At 57.7% G+C, this 27,531-nt stretch overlaps 1 protein-coding gene across 2 annotated transcripts; it reads right to left on the bottom strand.

The window, feature by feature from the left end:
• Window positions 1–395: 395 nt before the first annotated feature.
• SORBS3 (sorbin and SH3 domain containing 3) lies at window positions 396–23,467 on the bottom strand. 2 transcript variants are annotated; one of them, XM_068553699.1, is made up of 21 exons: window positions 23,134–23,467; window positions 19,488–19,644; window positions 19,110–19,227; window positions 17,452–17,645; window positions 16,472–16,535; window positions 14,234–14,272; window positions 13,690–13,783; window positions 11,880–11,970; window positions 11,507–11,593; window positions 11,356–11,409; window positions 10,436–10,522; window positions 9,752–9,798; window positions 9,157–9,290; window positions 8,893–8,945; window positions 8,719–8,765; window positions 8,433–8,547; window positions 6,038–6,163; window positions 4,691–4,999; window positions 3,781–3,884; window positions 3,074–3,180; window positions 396–1,239 (listed from the first exon to the last, which is right to left on the bottom strand). In XM_068553699.1, exons 2-21 carry the CDS (start codon window positions 19,587–19,589, stop codon window positions 1,178–1,180), a joined length of 2,034 nt encoding a protein of 677 aa, XP_068409800.1. In that variant the 5' UTR covers window positions 19,590–19,644; window positions 23,134–23,467; the 3' UTR covers window positions 396–1,177. The 2 variants fall into 2 exon arrangements, with proteins under 2 accessions (XP_068409800.1, XP_068409801.1); XM_068553700.1 differs by lacking the exons at window positions 9,752–9,798; window positions 10,436–10,522; window positions 11,356–11,409; ... (7 more) ...; window positions 19,488–19,644; window positions 23,134–23,467 and adding an exon at window positions 9,451–9,647.
• Between the last annotated feature and the right edge of the window lie 4,064 nt (window positions 23,468–27,531).

The following is a 27,531-nucleotide window of genomic DNA, read 5'->3' as shown; positions in this document are numbered from 1 at the left end:
GAGCAGAACAAACAGAAATGTCATTTAGTTCAGCAACCCCATGGCAGCTCCAGAACCAAACAGCCCGCAAACAAGGCCACATTCAGCTCCCATCTCTGGTTTCTCCCCACAGTCAGGCCTTGCCCTCATCCCTGTGACGTTAGTTCTTCTCTCAGCACTGCTTGCCAGACAGCTGCCCAACCCTTGGGGCTGCCCAATCGTGCCTGAGACCTGAGATCTTGAGAGATAATAATGGTTCTTTTGCAGCCTCCCCTTAAACACACACACACACACACACACACACACTCACTCACTCATTCACATCCTACCTGATTCCCTATGGCAGAAAGAATTCCCATAACCCTAAGCAGGTGGAGCCCTCTCCCACCCCAAAAGAAAAGGACAGGAAGGCAAGGTCCCTGATAGCCAGATTTATTTTACATTCCCTTCCACAGGGGACTTGGGGGTTGGGGGCCGCTGGGCAGGCAGGAGGACAGCACACATCACTCTCCCTGGAATACATCTGGGACAGGCCAGTCCTCGGAGGCCCCAACCTTCCTGGGCGCTACAGCAGCAGGAGGATAAGCACGACCGAGCCCAGGGCTTGGCAGCCTGTGGGAAGAGGGAGCCTTTGGGCAAGACCTCTTGCCAGGCCTCGAATGCTAAGGAAGTGCTGCGTCCATCCCCCATCTCACTCCCAGGCCCAGCTGGAGGCAGGAAGGCAAAGGGGATGGCAGGCAAGCTGGAGTGAAAGGGGAGGAATCCCTTCCAGGCAAAGATGGCCTTTGGTCTCTATTAGGTTAGGAAGCTGGTCCTTGTTAGAGGAACCCCATGGGGGTGAAGCTGGGAGCCGGCCCCTGTTAGAGGAAACGCCATAGCAGGGTGGGGTGGTGGACACGGGGGTCTGGTCTCAATAAGGCCTGGAAATAGTCTCCACTTCAAAGCAGACCTCTATATTTGGGGAGTGGGGTAGGGGAGGATATAAAAGGGCTGTTAGAGGAATGCTTGTGAGTTGTGGGTGGGAATCAGTCCAGGGGGCTTCAAGGGAGGTTCCGTGGGAAAGGCCGCTGAGGTTGTCTGCAGATGCCAGCGGCTCAGGTCCTGCGGGAGGAGGATGGGGGGGCATCCTCTCTCTCGCCCATAAGTGTTCTGCCCCCCATCCCATCCTGGCTGGGCTCTGAGTTGCCACGGAGATCACTCACACCGGGGCTACATAATTTCCAGGGAATGTCCCAAATTTCTGGGTCCTCCGGGAGACACCTGAAATAGGAAAGACAGAAAGAGCATTCCCCCACGTTTTAAAAGAGGAATGGGGTTTGGGGGGAGTGAGAGCCCTGCCCTCTGCTGGCAGTGTCCAGAACTGCAGGCGGAGTCCCGGTCCCAGGGAGGATTCGTTTTTTCTCACTCCTGCCCCCTAGAGGCAGAAGCTTAGATGGGACAAGCCACACTTCATGATTTCGATAATGATGGACGAAATCTGAGCGCTCAACAACTGTGTACAACTCTGCACACAGCACTGAATAACCCCACCCGTCCTTGGGAAAGCAAGGACACAGGAGGATGAATCACAGAACATAAGTCGGGAGGACTCTCACTGGTCTAGTATGACACCCTAATTTTAGAGATGGGGCAGGTAAGGCCACATGAATTCCCCCAAAGCATTCAGCTGCTTAGAGGCAAAGGCGGGACTAAAATCCAGGCCTCTGTCTGCTACAACCCCAAAGAAACCTGTGTGCTGGGGTAGAGGAGGGGAAATGCTAGAAGACACAGGAATATAAACTGAAATTAAAGTTCTGGACCTTCCCTTCCAGGCAGGCAGACATTCCATCCTGACTCTCTTCTGAGCAGCCCAGGCCCATCTTGCCCACAGGCCTTGCTGATACTCCTCCCCTGCCCGGAGTGCCTCCCCTCTCCTCTCTCCTCCCCAAATCCTTCCCCTGTTCCCCTACTTCCTCCAGAAAGCCTTCCCTGACCTGCACTGTCCAAAATGATACCCACTAGCCACATGTGGCTGCCGAGCACTTGAAATGTGCCAGTGTGACCGAGAAACCGAACATTCTAAACCTTTCCTCTAAAAGCACTTGTGGCTTATTCCACGAAAGTGGTGCTTTTTCCTCTTGTCTTTATTAGGAGTTGTAAAAAAAAAATGCAAAAGTAGACGTGTACAGAGTAAAATTAGAATGTGCCCCGAAGCCCACCCATCCAAGGAAGGACTGTTAACAAGGTGGTGCTTCATAATTACTGGTGTGTCCGAAGCTTAGTCAGCAATGAGGTGCTGGGATTCAGATGAGAAAGGGTGGGCTGCCAGGTCAAGGGATCACCCCTGTGGCCACCCCTCCTCAGGCAGCCAGCCTTCCAACCCCTCAGGCCCTGCAGCCTGCTGAGTGGGAGCTTCAGCAGGATGTTCACTCCTCTGAAGCTGAGGCCTGGACAGGGCCTGCCCACTCTGGGAAAAAGCCTGCTGGGTTGGTCACCTTGAACCAGGCCAAGGCCAACCTGAGGCTTCCTGCTTTAGTCCTTTGCCTGAGCTGCCCTTGGGCCAGCCCCGAAAGCCGGGATCTTTCTCCTCTCTCTCCTCTTGGGGGTGGGGGGAGCTAGCTGCTAGCTGGGGGTGGGGATACACAGGTGTGAGACTTGCTCCTTTCCGTCGGGGGCTTAGTGTCTCAGGAGATAGGACCCTTCCCCTGCGAGGACTGCTCCAGAGACAGAGGTGTATCATGGAAGGAACAGGGGCCTGGGGGTTGGGAACCCTGCTGCCCTGAGTCCAGCTGGCTTCGCCAATGACCCTGAGCTGGTCTGCTTTCCTCCCAGGTCTCACCCCTCTTCAGGGAATGAAGGCAGGCAACAGAAGTGCTGGCTTTGGGGAAGCAGCCAGTGCCCGGCTGGAAGGGTGGGGGATGGTCAGTCCGTGAACCTTTGCTGAACCAGCACCGGCCGCCAGTAGCAGCCACCCAAATCCCCCCAGGGACCCTGAGATACCCTTTCTGAACTGCCCAAAGCCCATCCCCCACAGGACCCAAAGATACCCCTTCTGGCCTGTCCCCCAACGCATCCCCCTAGAACCCTGAGATACACCTGCCCCCAGCCCACATACCTACAAACCAGCCGTCGTCACACTGCTGCATGACATCCACCCAATCCCCCTCCCGCAGCTCCAGCTCATCCTCATTCTGGGGTCTGTACTGGTACATCGCCCGGTACCTGCAGGAAACATCGCCATGGCAACCACCAGAGCCCTCGCCCCCTTCCCCAGACCAGGCCTGGAGTGTCTTAAAGCCAAGGTAGCCACATCCTCTGAATTTCCCAGCGTCCCTCCATGCTCCCATTAGCCCCTGGCCCAGTTGCAGGGATGGCGACTGTGTCTGGCTTTAGCGCATTCTTCCCCAGGCCTGCTCCCCGCTCTCCAAGCCCTCATCACCCAAACCCCACCTCCTCTGAGTTCCCAGTGCCTTCAAATCTGTCCTACCAGTTCCCACACTTTGCGCACACATGCGCTGAACTCAGGGCTGGAAACCCAGTGAGGAGACGGAGGCCAGGGGGCCCAGTGTGGGAGGCTTGCTTTAAGGCCCAGGGCTGGCAGGGACAGGTCAGGAACACCGCAGACAAGCGCCCTCCTGCCCCCGCACCGCCCCCCCCACCAAAATCACCCATAAGCACTATAATGACAAGCACTCTTTCGTAGGAATTTACCAACTCCATCCCGGGATGGGGGCAGGAGCGGGTTAGGGCGTCCGTGTGCTCAACACTCCTTGCGGGGTAGCCCCCCCCCGACCCTGACCAAGCACCCCAGCCAGTACTCACAGGGTCCAGTGTATCTGAGTGGTGTTGGGGGATGAGGTCCCCAGCTCCAGGGGACGGCTGGAGCCTCCAGGATGGGACAGAGCTGAGCCAGGGGTGCTGAGACTCTGGGGTCCACAGGAAGGCAGGCGGGCACATGCAAGCATGAAGGAGGAGGAGTGAACGGGCCTGCCCACCTCACCAGGAGTAGCTTCCCACGATGCCTCATCTTATCTCGCAATCGCCACGGCACAGGGAGATCTGTCTGACGGTTTCACTTCACAAGTGCTGGGAAGTTGGGCCCAGGTAGGGGAGATGGCTGATTTGAACACGTGCACAGACAAAGCCCGGAGCGGGAGAAGTCCTGTGCCCTGGCTCTGTCTGCCCATAACAGTTTGCTGAGTGAGTGGATGAACCCAGGAGCAGATGCACTTGTCTGTGGGCTATGTCAGCACGAGGACCAATGGCTATAACTTACCCATCAGCTACTACCTACCAACTACCCTCTGCACCTCTGCAGTGGGGATTACTATCCCCATTCTACAGGCGAGGAAACCCAGAACCAGAGAGGGCAAGTCATCTGCCCAAGGTCACACAGCAGGTGAATGGCAGACCCCCGACTCACGGCACACCCTGTCCCAGAGGCTGATATAGGGAAATCCCAAGAGTGGATTCTGGAAGGTCAGGAGGTTGGTGCTGGCTTTGGGTCCTACCTAGAAACTCCTGCCTCCCTGGGCTGCAGCTCAAGGACAGAACCAAGGGTCTGAGGTCCTCAAGGCCAGGATGGGGCTGCAACACAAGGTTCTGCCCAGTCACCCCACTAGTCTGTCCTGAGCAGTCTGGGCGGGATTCCGAAGCACAGACCATCACAGGAATGGGGGATACACTATGCGGAGCAGGGCTCAGCTCTCCGGCCTGAGGCAGGTCACCTTACCTGGGTCTGGGGTCTGGGCTCCTGGGTGGGGAAGGAGAAGCCAGTGCGGCGGGGGGAGGTCCGGCCCCCCCAGTCGGTGGGGTCAAATGGGCTGCGCGGCATTAATGGGGAGCTGGGGTGATGGGCCAGGCCGGCACTGGTCAGGCGGGGAGACGCAGGGAGCTGGGGGCTGTCGTCGCAGACCCGAAGCCGGGGCTCCCGGGTCACCTGCACGTAGCTGGCAGGGAAGATGCCCTGGCGCCCGGTGCCTGAGATGCGGCCCTCGTACCAGTGCTCGTTCACCTTGCGGATCAGGCAGATGCGCTCCCCCTGGTCACAGAGAGGGAGTTAGTATCTGCAGGGCCCTCTCGGGTGCCACGTACCCGAGGGAGCCTACGTGGGACAGTGTAATTTAAACCTAACACCTTGCACAAAGGGATCAGGCTCAGAGGGTGTCAGCAGGTTATACAGAGGTCACACAGCTCAATGCCAGGCTGGTAAGAAGCACCGGGCAGGCATTAGCCATCACTGCCGTGATTGGGTCCTTCCCTGCCTCCACCCTGGGTGATCCGGTCACCACTGCATCAGAAAACAAACTCTCTGAGGGCAGCTGGTGTGTCCTCACGCCCCCATGCTGACTAGTGTTAGTGGGGCTGCCCTGGGAAGGATGGTCTCTGGCCTCCACATGCCCCCACCCCTCTCCATCCAGCCACCTCCTTCCCCCTCTCTCCCTGGGCCAGCTCTTCTGGGGAAACATTCGCTAGTGGCAGTCATGGCCTCTGCCCCCAAAATCAACCAAGGGAGACCAGTTCCCTGCTTTCCAGGACAACATTTTTCAAGCTTTCTGAACTATGATCTATAGTAAAAAATATGTCGTAATAACAATTCAGTACACACACAAACATATATACATAACTGTCTAAAAGTTTGTAAAACACCTTTCTACATGCAAGGCATTCTAAGATTTCCATTCTCTTAAACATGCTGAGGAAATTCCCTTGCAGTCCAGTGGTTAGGACTCGATGCTCTCACTGCCATGGGCCCAGGTTCAATCCCTGGTTGGAGAACTAAGATCCCGCAAGCTGTGAGGATCTCGCCACCAAAAAAAAAAAAAAAAAAAAAGCTGACTGTGATCCTCACAGCCTATCAAACTGCAATTTGAACAAAGCACAACTACTCTAGAAGTTTTGAACATTTAAAAAATGGGCAAAATTAAGGGAAATATATCCAAAGAGACTGAGGACAAAAATCTGAAATACTACTGAAGATGGGTACACCTGATATTTTTTTTAAATGTTTTTACTGCACATATTTACCTGTGTCCTCACCTGCCCCTGCCCTGCACCCCCACTCCCTGCCTGGCCTCACCTTTCGGAAGGAAAGCTCCACCTCCAGATCCCCCTTGAAGTTGTACTGGGCCACGGCTTCTCCATACTCTAGCACCTGGTAGGTCGGAGGCTTGATGGGCTTGGGGATCTCATCTGCAGGCAGCACCTGTAGGAAGAAAGGGCATGAGAAAGAGTCACCTTGGGCATCATCTGGGCACAGACCTGGGGCTCCTGGGAGGGTGAGGCAATATGGGCAAGATCTGTCCCCAGACCAGAGAGGAGACAGACACCAGACACAAGACTGCAGGTGGCCAGGGGTGAGCACAGGCAAGGGGGTGGTCAGTCCCAGAATGCTCCTGGAGGAAGAATTTCCATCAGAGGTATGTGGAGTGGGCATTATTAGAGTGGACCACAGCAGTGCAAATAGGAGAGAGTTTAAATTGGAGCACAGAAGGACATGAGGAGTTCCAAGGAGCAGGGAACTCCTGGTTACCTAAAAGTGAGGATCTACCATTTCACTGCTGCTGAGAACCAAGTGGCCCTCCTCCTCCTCCTCCTCCCCTTCTACCCCACCAGGTGCCCTGAGTCCCCACGCTCTCTCTGCTTCACCTTACCCAGAAAATCAAGACACTAATAAAATAGTTCCTACTAAGATGTAAATGACTGATGACATAGAATACTATATATACTTTGTGGAACTTCAGGATCAGGGACATCGTTCTGAGGATAAGGGAGGTCTATTGATGCCTATGAGATGAAGAGCCTGAATTAGATGACCCAATCCATGAGTCAAAAAGGAAGCCACAGAGGAAATGAGAATAGTTTGAGTTGAGTGAAAAAAACAAAATATCAAAATCTGTGGGATGGGGCTTCCCTGGTGGTGCGGTGGTTGAGAATCTGCCTGCCAGTGCAGGGGACGCGGGTTCGAGCCCTGGTCTGGGAGGATCCCACGTGCTGCGGAGTGGCTGGGCCCGTGAGCCACAATTGCTGAGCCTGCACGTCTGGGGCCTGTGCTCCGCAGCAAGAGGGGCCGCGATGGTGGGAGGCCCGTGCACCGCGATGTAGGAGTGGCCCCCGCTTGCCGCGGCTGGAGAGAGCCCTCGCACAGAGGCGAAGACCCAACACAGCCATAAATAAATAAATAAATTAAAAAATTAAAAAAAAAAAATCTGTGGGATGTAGTTAAAGCAGTGCTTAGAGGAAAATTTATAGCATTAAATGTTTACATTAGGGGAAAAAGGTTTCAAATCAATAATCTAAACTACCACCCTAAAAAACTAGAAGAAGAACCTAATGCAAGCTGAAGGAAGGAAATAACGAAGTGGCAGAAATCAATGAAACTGAAAACAAAAATAGAGAAAAATCAGTGAAATCAAAAGTTGGTTCTTTGAAAAGATCAATAAAATTAACAAATCTCTAGCCAGAATAAGAAAAGATACAGATTACCAATATCAGGAATGAAAGAAAGGACATCACTCTGCATCTTACTGACATTAAAAGGATAATCAGGGGACTTCCCTGGTGGCACAGTGGTTAAGAATCTGCCTGCCAATGCAGGGGACACAGGTTCGATCCCTAGTCCAGGAAGATCCCACATGCCGCGGAGCAACTAAGCCAGTGTGCCACAACTACAGAGCCTGTGCTTTAGAGCCCACGTGCCACAACTACCGAGCCCACGTGCCACAACTACTGGAGCCCGTGCTCCGCAACAAGAGAAGCCGCTGCAATGAAGACGGAAGGCAGCCAAAAATAAATAAATAAATTTTTTAAAAAAATCAGGAAACATTATGAACAACTTTATGCCAATAAAATAGATAATTTAAAATTCCTTAAAAGATGCAAATACCAGAGATAACCTGTAGCCCTGTGTCTATCAAATCCAGAACCTGTCTCTGGATTCAGATTCTAGATCTTCTACTTAACGACTTGTCTCTGAACCTTAGCAAGTGCATCTGCAAAAGGGGGATGATTTAACACTTTCCCAGGTTAATGAGGGGAACAAGGGAAGTAATACACATGAAGAAGATGACGCAAGTATATGTGATTTGTGAACTATCACATGATCCATACTCTTGTCAGTTGCAGTTAGAATTCTTCCCAAAGACAGCTTGAGAGAGGTGGATTCTGAGTGGTGAAAGTGGGGGAGGCCCACAGGGCTGGTGGCCTCTGGTACAGGAACTGAGTTGTTTGGTTCTTCCCCCCTGGGCTGGGCTCCACCTTTAGCCCTCATTTAACAAACATTTCCTGAGGGCATGAATGAGGCTGAGACTTGGCCCCTGCCCGGAGCTCACAGTTTTACGTCTTAGGAAACTTGCCAGATGTGAGGGAGCAGCCAGCTCCAGAGAGAGGGGCCCTGGATGCTTAAAGGGGTCTGCACTCCCTGCAAACCCATGCGCCCACCCAGCCAGGCCCCTGCTTGCTGCTGCCCTGCTCACCTCCACGTAATTGGCGGGGAAGATGCCCAGCCGGCCGTGATGCTCCCCCTCCAGCCAGTTCCTATCCACCTCCTTGTGGATGTAGACGATGTCACCCTTCCTTAGAGTCAGCTCCCTGAAGGCCAGAGCAAGGACATCCAGCAACCTGAGGTCCTCCGGGTCCTCCTTCCCTTCAGACCCTGCCCAGCGCACCCAGAGTCCCCTCCACCCTCTGGGGGGCCCACTGCAGCTCTGTCCTCCCAGAGACTGCCCCAGAGGGAAGGAGAGGGAAGAGAAGGGCACTTACTTAGGGGATTGTGCCTGGAAGTCAAACTTGAGCCGGGCGGCCTTCCTCTGGGCAGGGGGAGAGGACAGAGGGACTGACCTCAGTCAAGCAGCTGGCAGGTCACGAAGAGCAGTCACCGGGACCCACCCCAGGCCCTCCTTGCACCCTGACCCTAACGCTCCCACCCCCCCTTACCTTCTTCTCTTCCTTCCTGGCTGGGCTGCCCCCTGGTTCAGAGGCACTAGGGTCTGTGGAGAAGCACTACCTCAGCTTGGGAAGGCCACGTCTGGGGGGCAGGGCTGGGATGGGGTTCTGCTCCCCCTCCCCGCCCAGGACCAGTGGAAGCAGGGGGCTCCATGACCTTCCTGCCCCCTCCCCCGGGGTCCCAGCATATCTGGTGCCTGGGGGTGGTGGTGGGCGTCTGCCTGGGTGAGAACAAGAGCAGGATCTGCTTCTTACCTCGGGTTGAGGAAGGGTAGTCGAAGTCCCTCCGACCTAGGAAGGGGCTTCCTCCGTCCGCCATCCTGTGGGCGCTCAGGGAGGAACCCTGGTAAAGTGCATTCGGGGAACTGGAGCTCCAGGCGGAGGCCGGGCTGCGCGGGGGGCACACGAGTGAGCCACCTGTCTGGAGCTTCACAGCCTACCCCGCTCACCCCTGACCGCCCAGATGTCCCACCCACCCCCTTCTCCCATCTCCCGCCGCCTCCTCCCAAGGCGTCTCCCAGGTCCCGGGCTCTCAGCAGGATGTCCTACTTCCCGAGCGGTAAAGGCCTGGAAAGGGTGCGGCCCGGGGTGGGGGAAGCCGGAGTGCGCGGCGGGATCCCCTCGCCGCCGCCACCCGAGTCCCGAGCTGGGGGCAGGCTTCTCTCTGCGGGCCAGGGATGGCACCCCTGGCGGCGAGCTGTGGATCGGGCCCCCGCCGGCCACTTTCCGCGCTCCGAGCCCCTCCTCCCGCCGTCAGTGTCCCGGGCTCGCCCCCTCCCCGCGCCACGTCCCCGCCGGCGGCCCTCCCGCCCCGCCCCGCTCCGCTCCGCTCCGCTCCGCCGCCACTCACCGCGCGGGAGGCCGCGGCTCCCGGGACCGTCGGGGCGCCTGAGAGCTCTGTGCGGGAGACGGGCGCGGTCAGGGCCCGGGACGCCGGTCCCCGACACAGCCGAGGCCGCCGCCTCCGGAAAAGTTTTTGGCTCGTAAGGGAGCGGGAGGGGGAGCGGGAGGGGGAGGGGGAGGGGAGGGGCGGGAGGGGGAGGGGGAGGGGAGGGGCGGGAGGGGGAGGGGGAGGGGAGGGGCGGGAGGGGGAGGGGGAGGGGAGGGGCGGGAGGGGGAGGGGTCCTAGAGTTGCCCGCGCGGGCGGCGGGCTGGGAACTGGAGGAGCGAGGAGCCGGGGGAGGAACCGCGGGTGCGGAAGGGGGAGGGGAGGCCGGGAAATCGGGGCCTGGTTGGGGTTGGGGTCCCAGCGGGCTGAGGTCTAGGGGGCGGGGCTAGGCCGGGGGCGGGGGACGCCTCCGGCTCTCGTACGGCAGGCTGCCGTGGAGTCGGCCTGGGAGGGTTCTCAGGGGTCACTAGGGACAGTGAACGCCCTGCATTTTAGGAAGGAGAGAGCAAACAGGGATGAAGTCTCCCAAGGTCGCGAGTGCGGCTGGAGGCGACGCCTCTCGTCGGCCTGCGCCTCCCACCCAGGCCCGGCAGCCGCGGCTCCGGGTTCCTGCCTCCCCCCAGGAGGGGACTGGGAGGCCGGTACCTTGGGGGACGGCTGCCCGGTCTCAATGGCACGCAGGTCCTTGTCCAGCTCGGCGCTCAGCTTGGCCAGCTCTCTCTCCAGCAGGACCTGGCGGCGGGTTATGGGGAGAGACTTGGACAGCGGGGAGGGGCGGTGGGGGGGGGGCAGTGCACCGTGGGGGGCGCTGGTCAAAGGTCAGATGTGCGAAGCCCAGTGGGCAGCGGGACAAAGCACAGGGTGCTTGGGTAAAGGGCAGGCTCAGGGCACAGGGCCAGGCCAGGCCGCCTACCTCTGGGCCTGCCAGGAGGTGCGTCTCAGGGTGTCAGGAGGGCCCTGCCCGCTGACCCAGCTCACCCATCCCCTACTCCCATGGTAATACTTTAGTACTTCCTGATGTGCCTCAGTACCATTTTCTGTTGTGTTACTTCTCTGTTCAAGACCTACAGGACTCCCTACTTCCTTGCCCATCAAGTCTTCTACGGCCTTCCACGGCCTGGCTTCACTCTACCCAACCTGCTTTCCCTCCCACTGCCCGTCCAGCCGGCTGAGTGTTACACACACACACACACACACACACACAGAGGCCCCTCCAGCCTTTGCGTGTGTCTCCCCCATCCTGAGCCCCTCTCTCTGCCTGTCCTCCAAGCTCCACCTCCAAGAACACTTCCTGACAACTCCAGTCCACACTAATCACTCCCTTCTCAGCTCCTGCTTTGATGAACACACAATTTTCAAGACACGTTTACTGAGCGCCTACTGTATGCCAGGCACTGTCCTGGGTGTTGGGGGTATAGAGGTAAACTGTATGGGACTGGAGAGGGTCAGAGCTTTGGGTCCGTGGCCTTTGCCCATGGTCACTGGGACCAACACCACCCATAATCTCCCTCGTTGTTCCCCCAACATGCTGTCTCCCCTCCTGCCCACCTGCCCGCAGCACTCACCTCGATGGGCTGGGGAGGCTTCTCAACAGGGTCATCTACCAATGGTTTCTTGGGCTAAGAGTGGGACGAGTGAGTCAGAGGGGGTGAACTCGCTCCCCAAATGCACTCGCTGAGGGTGCATCCTATTCCAGAGAACCAGGCCCACACTCACCTTCTTCCCAGTCTCTAGTTCTTGCAGAAACTGGTTCCAAGATTCTTCCGTCCAGACATTGTCTGCTTTCTCTCGGTGTCTGGACACCTGCATAGGGGTGGGTAGGCATCAGCTTGAGTAGAGAGGTACTGGGACACTGGCCAGGCTCAAAAAGCAGGCTTTCAGGCCACTGTCCCACCCCATCAGTGCCCTCCTAAGGATTCTGGGCTCTTCTGGCTGCACAGGCCCCAAGCTGGAAAAAAAGCCTTATCTGTGCTATTGCAGCAGAGGGCCTGGCCAAAGAGTGTGGTGGCGGGAGAAGTGGGGAGGGGGGGGACGGGGGGTGGGGATGGAGGGGGCGGGGAGGGCGGTGGGGGGATGCTGGGTGAGCTACCTGATTTGGGGTCTGGTGCAGGGAAGAGGATGCTTCAGCATTGCGACTGAAGGTGTTTCTAAGAAACTCTTCAGAGACATCCCAGCTTCTTCTAAAAAAAGGGAAGGACATCTCTTCAGTTTCCTTTTAGGGAAACTGAGGCATGCGTGAGCACACAATCCTGGGGAGGGAGCTGCACCCCCTCCCCACCTGCCTCCGGGCTGTGGAAGCAGTGTTAAATAGTAAAACGTTGTAAGCTCCGAGTTCGAATCCCAGCTGGCCCCACCACTTAGCTGTGCCACCTTTTGGCAAGTTAATGAATTCTCAGAGTCTCTGATTCGACGCCTATAATATGAGAATGATTCCCACCCTCATAAGGGTGTGGTAAAGCTTAGGTGGGGGAACATATGTGAGACACCAGGAGAAGGGCTGACACACACATCTGCTCCAGGAGTGGCCAGTCCCTTTCCTGCTGGCCTCGGTGGAATACCTCGCATTTGTGTTCTGTCTGGCCCCGTGACTGTGGGTATATATGTTTGTGCAGCTTCGATGAAGCTGGTCGCCATGGCTAAGTGCCTTGCACCAATGCCCAATGGTGTGGGACTACGTCTTAGTCCCAGGAAAACCCAGGACAGGGCAAAGAGCCTGCAGGCCTGACCCTGGAGCTCTGGGCAAGTTACTTCTGATCCGTGGGCCTCAGTTCCCTGGGGTGCTGGATCAGTGATGTCATCTGTCACATTTGCCTTAGTTCCCCTCCAGGGCTTCCTTCTTGGCTGGCTGAAATGTTCCAGCCTCTGCTGAATTTGAATGTTTCCACCAAGTGGAACCATTGTACCAAGCTTATCAAATGATGGAATGTCTGACAGGAGGGTCAGTATTTGTTGGCTGTAACTATGACTCCATTCTCTATTTTAGAAAGAACATCAGTAATAACACTGATAATGAGAATGGAATACATTGTTCCTAATTTAAGGAAGCTCCAGTCATAATTAAGCCTGTATAATAATAATGTTTGTGGAGACTTGCAATGTACCTTGATCTTCACGACCACCCTCTGATGCCCACTTAACAGATGGGGCTAGTGAGGCGTAGACTGGTTACCTCGGTCCAGGTCACATGGCTAGTGGCAGCACACCGGCTTTAATCCAGAACTCTGGGTCCAAATCTTGACCAAATCTTGTTCAAATCTTAGTCTCTACCTTATCGATGATGCCAAGAGCCACAGCCCAGTTAAGACCATGCTGATGAGGTCACGCCCTCCCCATAAAGGAATCAGAAGCTCATTGATTACTCTGTGACAGAGAAGCTCCTGATTCTTAAGGTTGGGCTGAGCTCCTACAGGGCCCTGCAGCCCGGGCTGGGCTCATGTGGTTTGCACAGAGAAAAGGAACTCCGTCCTTGACCTATCTGGAGGGTTCCTCTCTCAGCGGCATCTGGGAGAAAGCTTGGGATCCTCTATGCCCCTTGTTTTCTTCCAGGCTTCAGAGTGGATGGCCACAGGTCCCAGGTCCACGCCTAGTCATGGGCTGCCCCGCTCTCCACCCCATATGATGAGTGGATCTTTGGGGTGATGAGTTCCTGCTGCCAACCACAAAGGCATCACAGGCGGTCCTGACCAGGAATGGCGCAAAGTCCATCCCTGCCCGCCATTCCCCTTTGGCTCTGGTGGGGAGGGGAGGATCTGGAGCAGTGGGGACCCTGAGAAGGGGCAGAGCCATGGAGGGGAGCCAGCCGCCCTGCTCCAAGACTGTGCCAGCTGTGGCCACCAGGGGGCGCCAGTCCCCACAAGGAAGCCAGCGCCCCTCCGCAGCTCCTCCCCACGTTGGCTCACCCGCTCACAGACGACGTCAGGTCTGGCCTGGCAGCAGGTCTTTGCTGGGGCCCTGGATGCCTTGAGTCTGCTGAGGTGTCACAGGAAGAAGCCACTGAAAGTGGGAGAAAACAAGCAGGGGTGGTGGGAGGTGAGAGCTGGGGTTGAGGGCGCCTGGGTGACCCTTGAAGGTTCTGGCCCACACCCACCCGTGCTCCTGGATGGCAGGCGGGAATGGGGGTGATAGTCTGGACCACGAAATATGGGCTTGGGGCCAAGAGCTTTACATTCTTTACTGAACCTTCAAAACATCTCTGGGGTGTTCCCGTTGTACACGTGAGGAAAGAGAGGCCCAGAGAAATCATGGCCAGGGCTAGGCATTCGCCGGACAGTGAAGCAGAGGCTCTTAATTACCATCTACCAGGGCATTTGGAGCTCGCAGAAATGGGCTGTACAAACTTCTCAAGCTGAGCTCAGCCAACTGGGGAGCCCCAAAGCCAGGTGTGGCTGCAGGGAGGGGCAGACGCAGGCGCCGGGCTGGGGTGGGACACCCGCACCCCCTCACCTTTGGGTGTTTCCTCGAAGGTCCGGTCCAGCTGCAGGTCTGTGGGAGCAGAAAGGACCAGGTCAGGGCTGGGGCAACAAGCGAGGATGGGGAGCCCCATGAGGCTGCCCCAGAGGCTCCCAGCACCACTCCTGCCTAGAGCAGGGGCCAAGGGGCTGAGTCAGAGCCTGAAGAATGTCCCGAGGGAGGGAAGGAATTAGGTTCCTGGGAGGGCTTGAAATGCCTCTGGCCGACTTAGGGCCTGAGCGAGCCAATGGGGTCAGTGGCCTCGCCCAAACCCTCCTGCCCCTCCCTCCCGGCGTTCCCACACACCCTCTCCCTGACCTTTGCAGACCTGCCCTCACCAGGTCAGTTTGGGGAATCCCACTTCCCCTTCGCCCTCTTTCCCTTTCTGCACCCTCTTCTAAATGCCTGTCCTTCCCCCTTTGCCCAGACCCACTCCTCAAGGTGCTCAGGACTTTCTGGGGCCTCCTAGGAAAAGCTACTGACCAGCCAACCCACTTGATCCCCTTGGCACGCAGACACACGACCACAGTTCCGACCTTAAACGCAAACCAAAACGCCCCTCTCCGGATCCCACACCTTCCTCCAGCTCCTGGAGTTTTCTGCTTTCCTTTGCAGCAAACCGCCGGCCATAAGGAACTCAGTGTCTCCAGTTCCCCTTCCCGATAAGCAGGCTTTCAGCCTGAGCCACCCTCATCAAGGACCCCAGTGACCTCCGCCTTACCAGATCAAAGGGCAGTCCGGCTTGACCATCAACAGCATCTGTCACAGTGGGTCACTTCCTCCTTTTGAAATTCCTTTTCACTTGGCTTCAGGGAGACCACTCTGGTTTTCCTCCTGCCTCCCGGGCTGCCCCTTCCCAGGCTGCACAGCTGATGCCTGCCCATCTCTCAAACCAACTGCTTCAGGGCTCAGTCCCTGGGCCTCTGTCTCTCTGTCTCCCTGGGTGATCTGGTCTAGTCTTCTACCTTAAAGATCACTGTCTATTCCAGGGACTCATAACCTTAGCTGCACATCGGAGTTACTTGGGGGAACCTTGAAATCAAAATCTCTTTGAGTGGGTCCCGGGTATTAACATCTGCAGCTTAGGCCTCGCCTCTGAACTGCAGACTTGTATATCAGCTGCCACTCTGGGTGAACCATATCGAAAACTGAACGCCCCTTAGACCTGCACCTCTCGCCGCCTCCCCTGTGTGTACGCGCATTTATAAAGGGCAACTCCATCGACTCACTCAGGTTTAAAGTCATCCCTGACTCGCCTCTTTCAATCCATCGGCAAATTCCCATGACTCTGTCTCCGGAATCCCACCAGGCCCGCTGCTACTGCCCTGGTCCAAGACTCTTCAGCCTGGATTCAAGCCAGGCCTCCTGACTGGTCCCCCACCTCCGCCCAGCCCCACCTCTTCCCCGCCTGGCAGCCAGAGGGAGCCTCTTCAGCCATCACTTGTCAGAGCCTGTCACTCACTCTTCTGCCTAGAGCCTCTGGGTGGCTCCCAGTTCTCACAGAGTAAAAGCCAAAGGCTCTGAGCGACCGGATCCCAGCACCTCTGTGATCCATCTCCTAACACGTGCCCCTCTCACTGTGGTCCAGCCCCTCCCTGCGGCTCCAGAACATGCCCGGCCTGCTCTGCCTCCGGGTCCCTGGTGCTCCCCAAGCGGCAACGCGCCTTCCCCAGCCCTGCAGGGCCAACTCCTTCACACCCTTAGCTCTCCGCTCAGATGCCACCGCTCAGGGGCCTTTCCTGACCAGCCTGCGTGAGGTGGCAGCATCCCTGCACTGGGCGCTCCCCCGGCTTTTTTTCCCTAGCCCTTACCACCACCTGCCATGTTAAATACTTATCTGTTTATTCTGTGACCCCCCTCTGCCTTAAGCTTCGCTAGGGCAGAGACATTCTCTTTTGCTCCCTGTTTTGTCTTCAGCACCTAGAATAGTGCCCAGCACACAGCAAGCGCTCAACAGTTGGTTAAGGGACTGACTGAACAAATGCGTGACCTCGTGGCTTCCCAGGCCCTCAGAGGACACCGGGGACAGCGTCTGGTCATTTTCCCCCGAGTACAGGGAGGAGATTGGCGGCTCCTTCCTTTGGCCTGTTTTAGCAACCACTCATCACAGAGGCTGGGGTGGGTGGAGAGACTTCCCTGGGCAGGTAAGTTCCCTTTTCTACCCCTTACTCCCCAAGCCCCAGGGGTCCGAGCCCACATAGGCAGAGAGAGGCCTCTGGAAGGGTGTCTCACCCGGCATTTTCCGGTGAATCTGCTGGAACATTCTCCGGTACCAGTCCCTGGGGCTGTCAACACTCTGGGATCAGAGAAGGCAAAGTCAGGCTACCCTCCCAATATCAAACCACAGAAGTTTTCTCCTCCCTGAGTCCTTTCTCTGGCCACCCTTGAAGCCCCAGCGGGTGGGCTGTTGTGACACCTTTAACAACCATAACTTCGTGTAGCATGTTATGTTTGAATAAGATATATGGAAGGAGCTCCACCAGTGATGGTCCCTAAGCTGTGAGATCTGGGGTAGTTCACATTTTTTCCTCTTAGCTTTTCTGTATTTCTGATGATTCCACACAGAACATGTGTTTCTATGTAATGAAAAATAAAGGCAACAGTATCGGTGGGGGGATGGGGTGGGAATGGTATTTCACATCCTCTGCCTCACCTGTGACGCAAAAGAACCCTGGGAGGCAGAAGGGTATGTTACCAACTTGAGTTTCACTTGAGGGTGAGGAGGTGGAGAACTAGAGGAGGCGACTGGCTCAGGACAGGCCTGGGGGTGGAGGAAGGGCAGGTCCTCCGCACCCGGACCCCACCCCCGGGATCCTCCCACGCCTGCCACCCCTTGAGGCCTTCTCACTCAGGACTCTCCCGTTCACCCATTCAGCCGGTAACTTACTCAGCACCCGTTTCACTAGTGCCGTGCCAGGTCCTGGGGCCGTGAAAATGAGGGGGGTGGGTCCCTGCCAGGGTCAACCCTTACACTAGTGGTGCTCTACCACTGAGAATCTGGCGGGCAGTCTAGAACCCCACCAAAAAACCACTGTGCAACTCAGACATGCAAGAGTGCCTGTAATTTTATGGGGCTCATGATCCCCCAAACCCATCATGGTTGAACCCCTGCTTTAGTCTGGCACGGCTTGGGTACAGCCTTTGTTGTCAGAGGTGGAGCTCAGCGTGGGCCCCTGGGCCCCATCAATCAGTGGCCCCAGCCCTGGACTCACAGATCGGGGTGCGATAGGCATGCCGCTCTCATCCACAGGCCCGATTCCCTCATACTTGACCCAGCGCTTGTTCAGACGTTTGCTATCCTTGGTCCACGTGGCTGACCAGTTCTGGGGATGCTGGGAGGCAGGGGTCTTCTGGTTCCCAGAAGGCCGGCTCCCAGGACCTGGCCAGGTCTGATACCAGGCAGGGTCTGTGGGGCACGTACAGGGGAGCTTTAGCAAAGGGCAGGGGTCCCACCTGGGCTTGTTTGTCCCTTAGCTCCTCAGAACACTGATCCCCGTGGGTTCAAAAGTTTCAACATCTCCTTGTTTGTCTGAGTTGACGACGCAGATTCTCCAAATGTCCCCATCCCCAGCAGGACCCCAGGCCTCTGTTTATTTTGTAGTTAAAGTGAATGAAAATGGACTTTATCTTGAGAAATCTGTGCCCATCCCCACCCCACCCTGCTTTGCTGGGGATGTCCTAAAAGTTTTCAGAATGAGAGCCGGAATCGTCACTTGCAGAGGATGCTGGGGGGGAGACAATCCAGGTGAGGAGGCAGTGGGGTGTGGCAGAAAAGGCCCTGGGGCTGGGGGCGAAGACTGAAACCAGACCTGGGCTCTGCCACCTACCGGCTGTGTGACCATGGGCACAGCAATCAACCTCTCAGTGCCTGTTTCCACTTCTGTAAAATGAGGGTAGTCATGGCAGAGATGTAGGGAGATCTAGTGTGTATGACTGTATTCAGGACAGTGCCTGACACACAAGTCAACAGGCAAGGGACAGAAACTCATTCACCAGAACTTTCAGCCCCTAGGTGTAACAACGTAAGGGCTTCAGGGCAGGATGGACGAGGGTTTGAATCTCAGTTCAGCCTCTGTGACTGAACATCCCTGAGACTCAGGTTCTTCACTGGGAAGATGTTGATAATCACACCTTACCTTGTCAGGATACCAAGGGATGACGTGAGATAAGGCCTGTAAAGTGCCTTTACAGTGCCCAGAATTTTCTACGTGCTTAACAGCTATTTGTTAAATGAATGAACTACTTGACACAGGGCCTGCCTCAAGGGAATGCTCAGTAAAGGTTGCCACCCTCCTCAGGAGAGGGGCCCTTGGGGTGGGCCTGCACCCAGGAGGTCCCAGGATCTCCCAGACCCCGTGGCCCAGGCGGGGCTGACTCACAGGATCCCAGGAGCTGGCAGGCTCCCAGAGCTGCTTCTCCGGCCTTCTGCTGGGCTGCCAAGTACAGACTGGAGCAGCCCTTAGGGGGCCTGTCTTGAGTTCAGCCCCACCCCTTCCATAGCCAACATATGCTCGCATTCCTTCACCCTCCATCCCCAGTCCAAGCTATCTCCTGGCCATCTGGAGGTCCCCCGGGCCCCTAAGGCTATGTCCCCTGCACATGGCCTTCCCCTGACACTGGGTGGGGCAGGGAGGGGAAGGGATGTGTCAGCCTGGTCTCTCCCACAGCAGTTTCCCTCTCACAGGCCAGCGGGCTCACACGGGAGGGGCAGTTAGTTAGCTGAGCTAACTGGCCCCAGGCCCTCGAGAGGCCTCCATCTACCTCCTGCCCCTCCAGCCTGACCCAGGGTGGAGCCAGAAGGCAGGGCCCAGGAAGCTCTGACCCCCACCTCCACGGCGCTCCTGGAGCAGGTTTTCCTGAGCAGACCCACCTGGGTGCCTGGAAGCATCTCTCCTCGGTGGGAAGTACCCATTGCACACGGTCCTGGGCGCAGGGTCATGGAACTGGAAATTAAGGGTGTTGGAGCCACCATTCCGGATCACGGGCACCTGTGGGGAGGGGCCGGGAGCGGCAGGCAGCTCAGGCCCCGAGGGCTCTGCAGACGGGTGGGAGGGATGGCTGCTAGGGCACAGCCATACCCCATGGGGACGGCTTGACCCTTTCCAGGAAACCAGCGAGGCTCTCTGGAGCTATCACCTACCTCCTTCCCTCCCTCCATCCCTTTAACCCTCCCGCTCCCCCACCCGTCCTGAGAGCCCCCCACCAACTACAGGCCCCCAGTAACCCTCTCCCTCGCTGTTTCACTCACCCGTGTCCCCCGGGGGGATGACCCTACATGGGCCCGGAGGTGGCTGGGGATGAAGTCATCCAGGCTGAGAGCAGCTGGGAGGCTGCGGGCTGGGGCCTGCATGCTTGGGTCAAGGCCGGGGGACCCCGGGTGTACCAGCTGCTCCTCTGCGTGTCCTCTGTGGGGAAGGGAGGGGGAAGGGAGAGCCCTGCTGGGTCCAGGCTGTCTGTGCCCTCTGGGCCCGACCTCGGGGTCGGGCCAGCTGGGTGGGAGCTCACGGACGGGGAGAAAGGCCACTGCGGGCAGCCGCCTGCAGGCTGCCCGGGCCGGCTCCCAGAGGCACAATGGGCCGCTTGTTAGGCCGCGGGCAGGAGCTCCGGGTGGGAGTGGGGGAGGGGAGGCCGGGCCAGGAGGAGGGGAGGCGGGCCGGGAGCGCGCCTGCTGGCCAGCCCCTCTGGGGCTCTCAGTGCACAGCGCGGCCCTCTCCCCCGGAGCGAAGGCAGAGGGAACTGGGGCAGCTGGCAGGGAAGGGCCTGGGCACTGGGACTTTGTTTCAGTTCCCTCTGCCACTCCCAGGCCCTGTGTGGGCATCTGCTTGCCAGCGGGCACAAGGGGCTACTCAGGCGTGGGGGAGAGGCCCCGGACCACGGTGAGGCCACCCGCCCACTGCCCAACCGGGCCAAGGTTCCTGGGAGGTGGAGCGCGCTGGGCATTTCCAGGCCGCGGGAACCATTCCTTCTGAGCTCAGAGGAGTATCAGCTGTCTTCTTCGGCCTCTTCGCTCGGACTGAAGCCTCAGAGGGCTTCGGGTGCCCGTGAGGGGTGGGGCGGGGAGCCAAGCCGCGGGGGAGCAGGAAGGTGGACCTGCTCCCCGGCAGGCGGTGCTGAGTGTCACGCACACGCACGCACACGCACAGATGTGCGCACACGCCCCGCTTTCTCCTACACCTCCAGGTGGCTGTTTTCTGAACAGAGGGTCTCCCTGGGAGTACCATGCCTGACTGGCCAGCTGGGTTCTTCTGCCCCAGGCAAAGGTTAGGTCAGGGGAGAGGGCTCCCGGCAGCCGGGAGAGGAGCCGGTGGGGCTTCTCCATCAGAGAGCTCACCTGTCCCGCCTCACCTGTCCTATTGGACATGGCCAGAGGCTGAGCCAACCTCTGCCACCTTCCAGCGCTGGACCAGTTCTGGCACTTTTGTTGAGAGTTAAGGCTTGCGCGTGCCTGTGGGGTCTGGGGACTCACGGGAGGGCGGCGAGGGCCTTGTGAGGTGCTGTGTGTGCGGGGTGGAGTGTAAGCACAGTGCTCCGAATGTGACTTGTGCAGGGGGTACCATGGGGGGGTCATGTGAGCAGCATGGGGGGTGTGGGTACAGAGGGGGGCCAGCTGAATAGTAGGCGGGGGTGTGCAGTGGAGGTGTGTGTGTGCAGTGCAGGTGTGTGCAGTGGAGGTGTGTGTGTGCAGTGGAGGTGTGTGTGTGTAGTGGAGGTGTGTGTGTGCAGTGCAGGTGTGTGTATGCAATGGAGGTGTGTGTGTGTAGTGTGTGTGTGCAGTGTGTGTGTAGTGGTGTGTGTGTGTGCAGTGGGTGTGTGTGTGTGAAGTGGAGGGGTGTGTGTGCAGTGGGTGTGTGTGTGCAGTGGAGGTGTGTGTGTAGTGGGTGTGTGTGCGTGCAGTGGAGGTGTGTGTGTAGTGGGTGTGTGTGTGCAGTGGGTGTGTGTGTGCAGTGGAGGTGTGTGTGTAGTGTGTGTGTGTGTGCAGTGGGTGTGTGTGTGCAGCAGAGGTGTGTGTGTAGCGGAGGTATGTGTGTGTAGTGGGGGGGTGTGTGCAGTGTGTGCGTGTGCGTGTGCAGTGGAGGGGTGTGTGTGCAGTGGAGGTGTGTGTGTAGTGGGGGTGTGTGTGTGTGCAGTGGGGGTGTGTGTGTAGTGCGGGTGTGTGTGTGCAGTGGAGGTGTGTGTGTAGTGGGGGGGTGTGTGTGTAGTGGTGTGTGTGTGCAGTGGGTGTGTGTGTGCAGTGGAGGTGTGTGTGTAGTGGGTGTGTGTGCGTGCAGTGGAGGTGTGTGTGTAGTGGGTGTGTGTGCGTGCAGTGGGTGTGTGTGTGTAGTGGTTGTGTGTGTGTGCAGTGGGTGTGTGTGTGCAGCGGAGGTGTGTGTGTGTAGCGGAGGTATGTGTGTGTAGTGGGGGTGTGTGTGTGCAGTGTGTGCGTGTGTGTGTGCAGTGGAGGTGTGTGTGTGCAGTGGAGGTGTGTGTGTAGTGGGTGTGTGTGTGCAGTGGGGGTGTGTGTGCAGTGGGGGTGTGTGTGTAGTGGAGGTGTGTGTGTGCAGTGGAGGTGTGTGTGTAGTGGGTGTGTGTGTGCAGTGGGTGTGTGTGCGCAGTGTGTGTGTGTGTGCAGTGCGGGTGTGTGTGCAGTGGAGGTGTGTGTGCAGTGGAGGTGTGTGTGTGCAGTGGAGGTGTGTGTGCAGTGGAGGTGTGTGTGTGCAGTGGGGGGGCTCATATGAGCAGCACAAGTGTGGAGGCCAGAGGGGATGAAGGTGCAATGGGGGCTGTGATTACCGCTGTACCCAGTTCCTGCTCAGCCATGGGGGGGAGTGCGGTACTGCAGGGTACACACTAGGCTGGGGGCAGCTCCCTGACTCTAGTCTGAGTGGGGATTCCCTCTGACATTCGAAAAGACCTGCTGGGGACACAGCTTTTCCGGGCCCACCTCTGGCTGTGAGGGGAGTAGAGGGCTGAGGCTGGAGGAGGGGCCGCTCACCAGCTGGATCCAATTAGGACTCCTACCAAAAGCGAAACAGGCAGACACACCCCTGTTCCTGCTGCTCTCCCCCCCCTTGCGGGGGAAATTGAGGCGGGGGAGAGTGGGAGATCCGAGGGCTGGACCAGGCTGGTTCCTAGCCGCAGCCCCTCCCCCGCCAGCTGGCCACCGGAGGCCAAGTTGCGAGGTCAGCACTGGCAGTCCTGCCCATCAGCTGACCCAGCCTGCTTTCCTCTCCCTGCGGCCCACCCTGCTGTGTTCACTGAGAAGGGCCCTCCAGTAGGAAGGGGCGGGCAGGAGCTCTGCCCACACCACCTGATTTTCCAGGGGCTGCTGATCCTTGGTGGCCCAGCCTGACCCTCCCCAACACAGCTCCCGGGGGGCGCACGTCTCAGGATATGCAGGGGTGGGTGGGGAAGCGTGGGCTGAGTTTCCCTCCTGGCGGCTGTACCAGGAGACGATAAGGAGGACTTCTCGCAGGGAAGATGGAGGCACGGGAGTCAATGGGTCCAGCATCTGGCAGGGGACAGGGGCGCCAGGAAGTTCCTGGGGTCCTCCCAGAATCCAGGCAGCCTTTCACCCTGGCAGCCAGCTCCAAAGGGCTGGAAGAGGTGAGGTAGCCCTGCTGTAGTTGGCAGACTGCTTCCTCCCTCTAAGTACTGCCCTGACCTTGGGGGCCTGGCCCTATGCGCACTCCGGGGTATTTTCCAGCTACAAGACCACGTGGACAAGGACAGGTGTTCTCGAATTTCACCTTATCTGGATTGAGGGGGTACTTCTCACCTCTTTCCTCGCCGGAGTTTGGGACCAGGACCCCGGGGGAGGGGCTCCTTGCCTTCCCCTCGTGTTGGATGCGGGTCCCTCCTCGACTGCGCCCCCCCGCCGCGTCTCCTTTCCACCGCCTCGCCTTCCCGGCACCTACCTTCCCAGGCGAGCAGGTGGCGGGGACTGCGGACGCCCGAGAGGACAGGAGCATCTCTGCGCGGCTCCTGCCTGGCGCAGCCGCGACGGGCCCTCGGGGAGGGACGGCGGGCAGGGAGAAGTCCGGGCTGTGCCGTCCGCCCTCGTGACCGGGTCAGGACGGGCTCCGCGAGGCCGGGCCCCGGAGGAGGAAGAGAGGGATCGACGGAGCCGGAGTTGGGGGAGGGGGGCGAGGGCGCGCGCTGGGGGGAAGGACCGTGAGAGGCGCGCGCGCGGCGGAATGTGTCTCCCTGCGATCTGGTCAGTGGGCCGGGCTGGGGTGGAGGGCGGGGGCTCGGGCCGGCCGGTCCGGGGTGGGCAAGTGCTCCCCGTCGGGGCGCGGGCGGGCGGGCGGGCGGGCCACGGGGACAGCGTGGGCCCTGCCGGGGGCCGGGCCGGCCGCGAGGCGGCGCCGGGAGGAACCGCCCAGGGTCCCCGGGGAGCCCTCTCCGGTTTCCCAGCTGCTTCCCCGGCCCCCACCGCAGGGCGGGGGCCAGCGAGCGCCACTCAGAGTTTCCAGCGACATTTCCAGCGGGTGGGAAGGGAGCCGCTGCACGGCGGAGCCAGGACAGAGGGCAGGAATGATTAAAGAACCCGGGTGAGCCAGCAACTGATACGGAGCCGGCGGCCTCGGAAACGGGACCGGGATGCAGACAGGCTGGGGCCGAGATAAAGGCGCCGCACAGGCAGAGTGGCCTAGCGGGCCGAGTTTAGGCCCTGCCGCCTCTCTGCCCACTTGGGGAGAGAGTTTGTGATTGCGTGAGCGCGCGTCCGGGCGAGTGCAAACACACACACATGCGTGCGTGCACGGGCAAACGGGCGGATGCTCACACACGTGCAAGGCCCGCGGAGGACAGCGCGGGAGGAAATCGGCCTAAAGCAGCGACCCGCTGGGCGTGCCGCGCCCCTGAAGAGGACGAGGGCGGGGTCCCTTTGGCGGTGATGGGGTTACCAGGGTCTTGGTGTTCCCATACACCGTCCTTGTTTTGATCTTGCTGCTTTTCCGCTGTTCCCGCCGCTCTGACAACGGGTCCCAAGAGCCCGCGCGCGCCAATTGGCTCCCAACCCCTCTGGCCATCCCATCTTCCCCTTCTCCCCCAAGCCTCTGTGCCGGCATAGGGCCTGTTACAGCGAGGGTACTTAATGAATGCTTACTGCTAGTGGACAGACTCTGGGGTACCACTTCTTAGCCCCTGGCTTGGCTCTGGGACCCCAAGCCAACCAGATAGCAAATACCTGCTGGACAATCTCAGATTTATTTTGGGAGTGATCAATTATAGATTATGAAAATATGAAAACATTTATCGCAGATCTACCGGGAGTTAGATTGGTGCCCTAAGGTCACCATGCACTTCAGAGTGTTTCCCAAGCACATCATTCAACTCAAAAGTTGAGAAGAAAGGGAATGAAGAAAGATGAAACCATATTTTTGAATCCCTACCATCACTGATGCTATCAGCTGTATCTTTCCCCAGTTCAGGTAAAAGAGCTATCCGGGTTGTGGTGAACCAGCTTGAAACAATCTCACATGCGAAAAGCGGAAGGAGAGGCTCAGGTTGAGAAGAGGCTTGAGAGAGAGAGGCATGCCACCTAGCTTCCAGTGTCTGCAGGGCTGTCAGTGTGGCAACAGACTGGCTGCATACTCCGAAGCAGATCCAAGGTCTCCAAGAAAGAGATTTCAGAGGTTCCAAGTCTGCCACTTGTGGGGCATCTTCGTAAAGGCAACTATTGCACTGAGTAAGGGAACTGAACCAGATCCCCTTTAAGGCCCCTTCCGAGAATCTCTGATTCACCAGGAAAGCTGAAGGGATGGGGATGGGATGGGCAGCCCCTGCCCACAGAAGTCAGCATCAGAAAGGAGGGAGGAGCTCTGGGACCACCTGAGGGCAGGCAGCAGTGCATCTCCCCTCTCCTAAAGCTTGGATACCTGCCCACCCCTAGGCGCCATCCTCTTCCCTCCCTCAGGGACAAAGTATGTGCCTGCCTCCCCTGTCGCCAGTTTTTTTCCCCACCTGTCAGGATCCTCGCGATTAAGGGCCACATCTCTTTCATGTTCTTCCTTGTTCTCCAAAGATGGTGAAGCTGACAATCTGCCAACTCCAGGAATCCTGGCCATACCCCCTCTCACCAGCAGTGAGCTTCTCTTATTCTCTAGGGCTCTGACCTGGACTCCAAGATAAATATTTAATGTAGAGGGTGCAGCTGAGCCGACAAAGGTCCCGACTTCCTGTTTCTCACAAGGGGAGGTGGCAGCCATGGGCGAGGAGCTGGGGACTGCCTACCAGCCTCATCTCTATGGGAATGGGGAGCCCGGTAAACAGCTTTGTAGGAGGAGGTGGGGTGGGCCCCGCTGGAGACCTGAGCCTTCCTCCTAAGCTGCTTTGACTCCTTCCCGTCCGCTTGGGCCCTGCTGGGCTTATCACCTTCTCTCTCAGGTCAGAACCTGCTTTGCCCTGGCACCACTGGAAATAACTCTCCCTCTCAAGAGTCACAGGCTGTGTGCTTGGACCAAGGAGGAGCTATAACAGGATCCCTCCAACACACAGCCTCACAGGAGAGAGGATGAGAGATTGGTGGGAGCACAGAGCCTAAGGAACCTGGACCGACTCCTCCTTTTCTGCCCATGTTTAGGGAGAAGAATCCCTCCTCTTTGAAAAGTGGGAGATTAAAGGAAAAAGAGTAGCGAAATCCAGAGATTCAGCCAAAAACCAGGTGTCTGATTTCTCTGCTCCTCCCTCCAGCCTCAGCTCTGCATACTGCTGGCCTGACCGGGCAGAGAGCTGGCATGGCTTAGGGAGAAGCTGAGGATAGGGAAGGCCGTGCTAGGTGACCTAGCTGTTGTCAACAACAGAGCAGATTCCTTTCATCCCAATGCACTATCTCCTCTGGCCAACTCCCTTATCGCCTGACAGGGACCTCTGTCCCTGTGACTCTTCCCCATCTCTGGCACGGTCTTTTGTCAGGGGACTGCCTCTGCCTTCTCAGGGCCACCTGAGCCATAGTAAACACTGTTACATAACCGCTGTATTTTTTTTTTTCTAGCTATCTGATCCTGGTCGCAGCGGGCCCTACCCTCACCCTGCTCCTTGAGGCCGCCACCTTTTGTTCCACGGATTATCCCCCAGTGGCCCCCGTGTCAACTCAGGTCCGTCCACGCCCACCACACTCCAGGATGATTAGCCCAGAGACTACCAATAGATGTTGTGGCTCTTCACACGGAGGGGGAGAGGAGGGTTGGCTGTTCATACAGGAATGCGGGTCGCTCTGAACACCAGCCTCCGTCACCAAGAGGAAGGATGAATGGAAAGAGCACTTAGGTAGCTTTTTACTTAAGTGAGTAGGGTGAGCAGAGAATTCAGTTTCATTTCTCCAATGGGAAAAAGGAAGCCAGAGATCCCAGAAGGCGTAAACCTGAACTCTCAGTTCTTGAGGAGTGTCTGTGTCTGGTGCTGGGGGTCTGGCGTTCGAATGTCACCCTCAGATCGACCCTGAGCAGGCAAGCGGCTCCCGAGCTCTGTGCCTCAGTCCCCCCAACGTTAGACAAAGGAAGAGCATCTGCTATTCCTTCTTTTCTCCTCCACAGGAATGCGCGAACTCTCGTATATTCTTTAGTTAGGCTATGAGCAGGTGTTTAATTTGTGCTCTCAGAAGAGTGTTTTCTTCCCACCAGGGATACTGAGCAAAGCAGACCCGAATGGATTAGCAAAGAAAGCACTGTCCCTTTTGAGGATTTTGGACTTCTCTACAGGGGAAGACCACAGTGACCCATTAGTGAGGAACTGAAACCAAGTCACATCAGAGACATGAGTACAGATCTGGACTGTTTCATCCCCTGGGCTCCATCCCTTTCTCCTGGGTCCACTCCTGATTCCAGCTCTTGCTAATGTTGCCAGCCAAGTTCTACCCAAGGTCCTCATCAGGCCAAACACTCATGGGAACAGGAGCAAGAGAAGGGGAACACAAGGGACCCACTGTGGGTCTTGGAAGACCCTCTGAAGCTGACAATGGCATGGCCTAACCCAAGTGTTTTTGGTATAGTTGCTGTAAAGCAAGGGATCTCTGTGAGTGAAAAAATACCCATTACAGGTCACAGATGGTCAGTGCTGGAGCCTGGCAGCCAGGGTGAGTGGATCCCCATGCGATACAGGATGAGGCCTTCAGGCCTGCCTGGCACACAGATCTTTTCATAGCACACATGTGATGTAACAGCAGTCTAGTCAAGGTTCTGAGTCAGCCACATCCAAACCCCGAAGGCTGGGAGAGAACTCAGCCTTTGGTCCAATTATCTAGTCTATCTTCAAGGAGGCCTTTACACTGACATCACACCACCGACTGTTCTCTCTCTCCCTCCTTTCATAGA

This window comes from Eschrichtius robustus, chromosome 10 (genome assembly GCF_028021215.1).
Source record: "Eschrichtius robustus isolate mEscRob2 chromosome 10, mEscRob2.pri, whole genome shotgun sequence".
Lineage (NCBI taxonomy): Eukaryota > Metazoa > Chordata > Mammalia > Artiodactyla > Eschrichtiidae > Eschrichtius > Eschrichtius robustus.
This window is presented reverse-complemented; position numbering and strand designations above follow the sequence as displayed.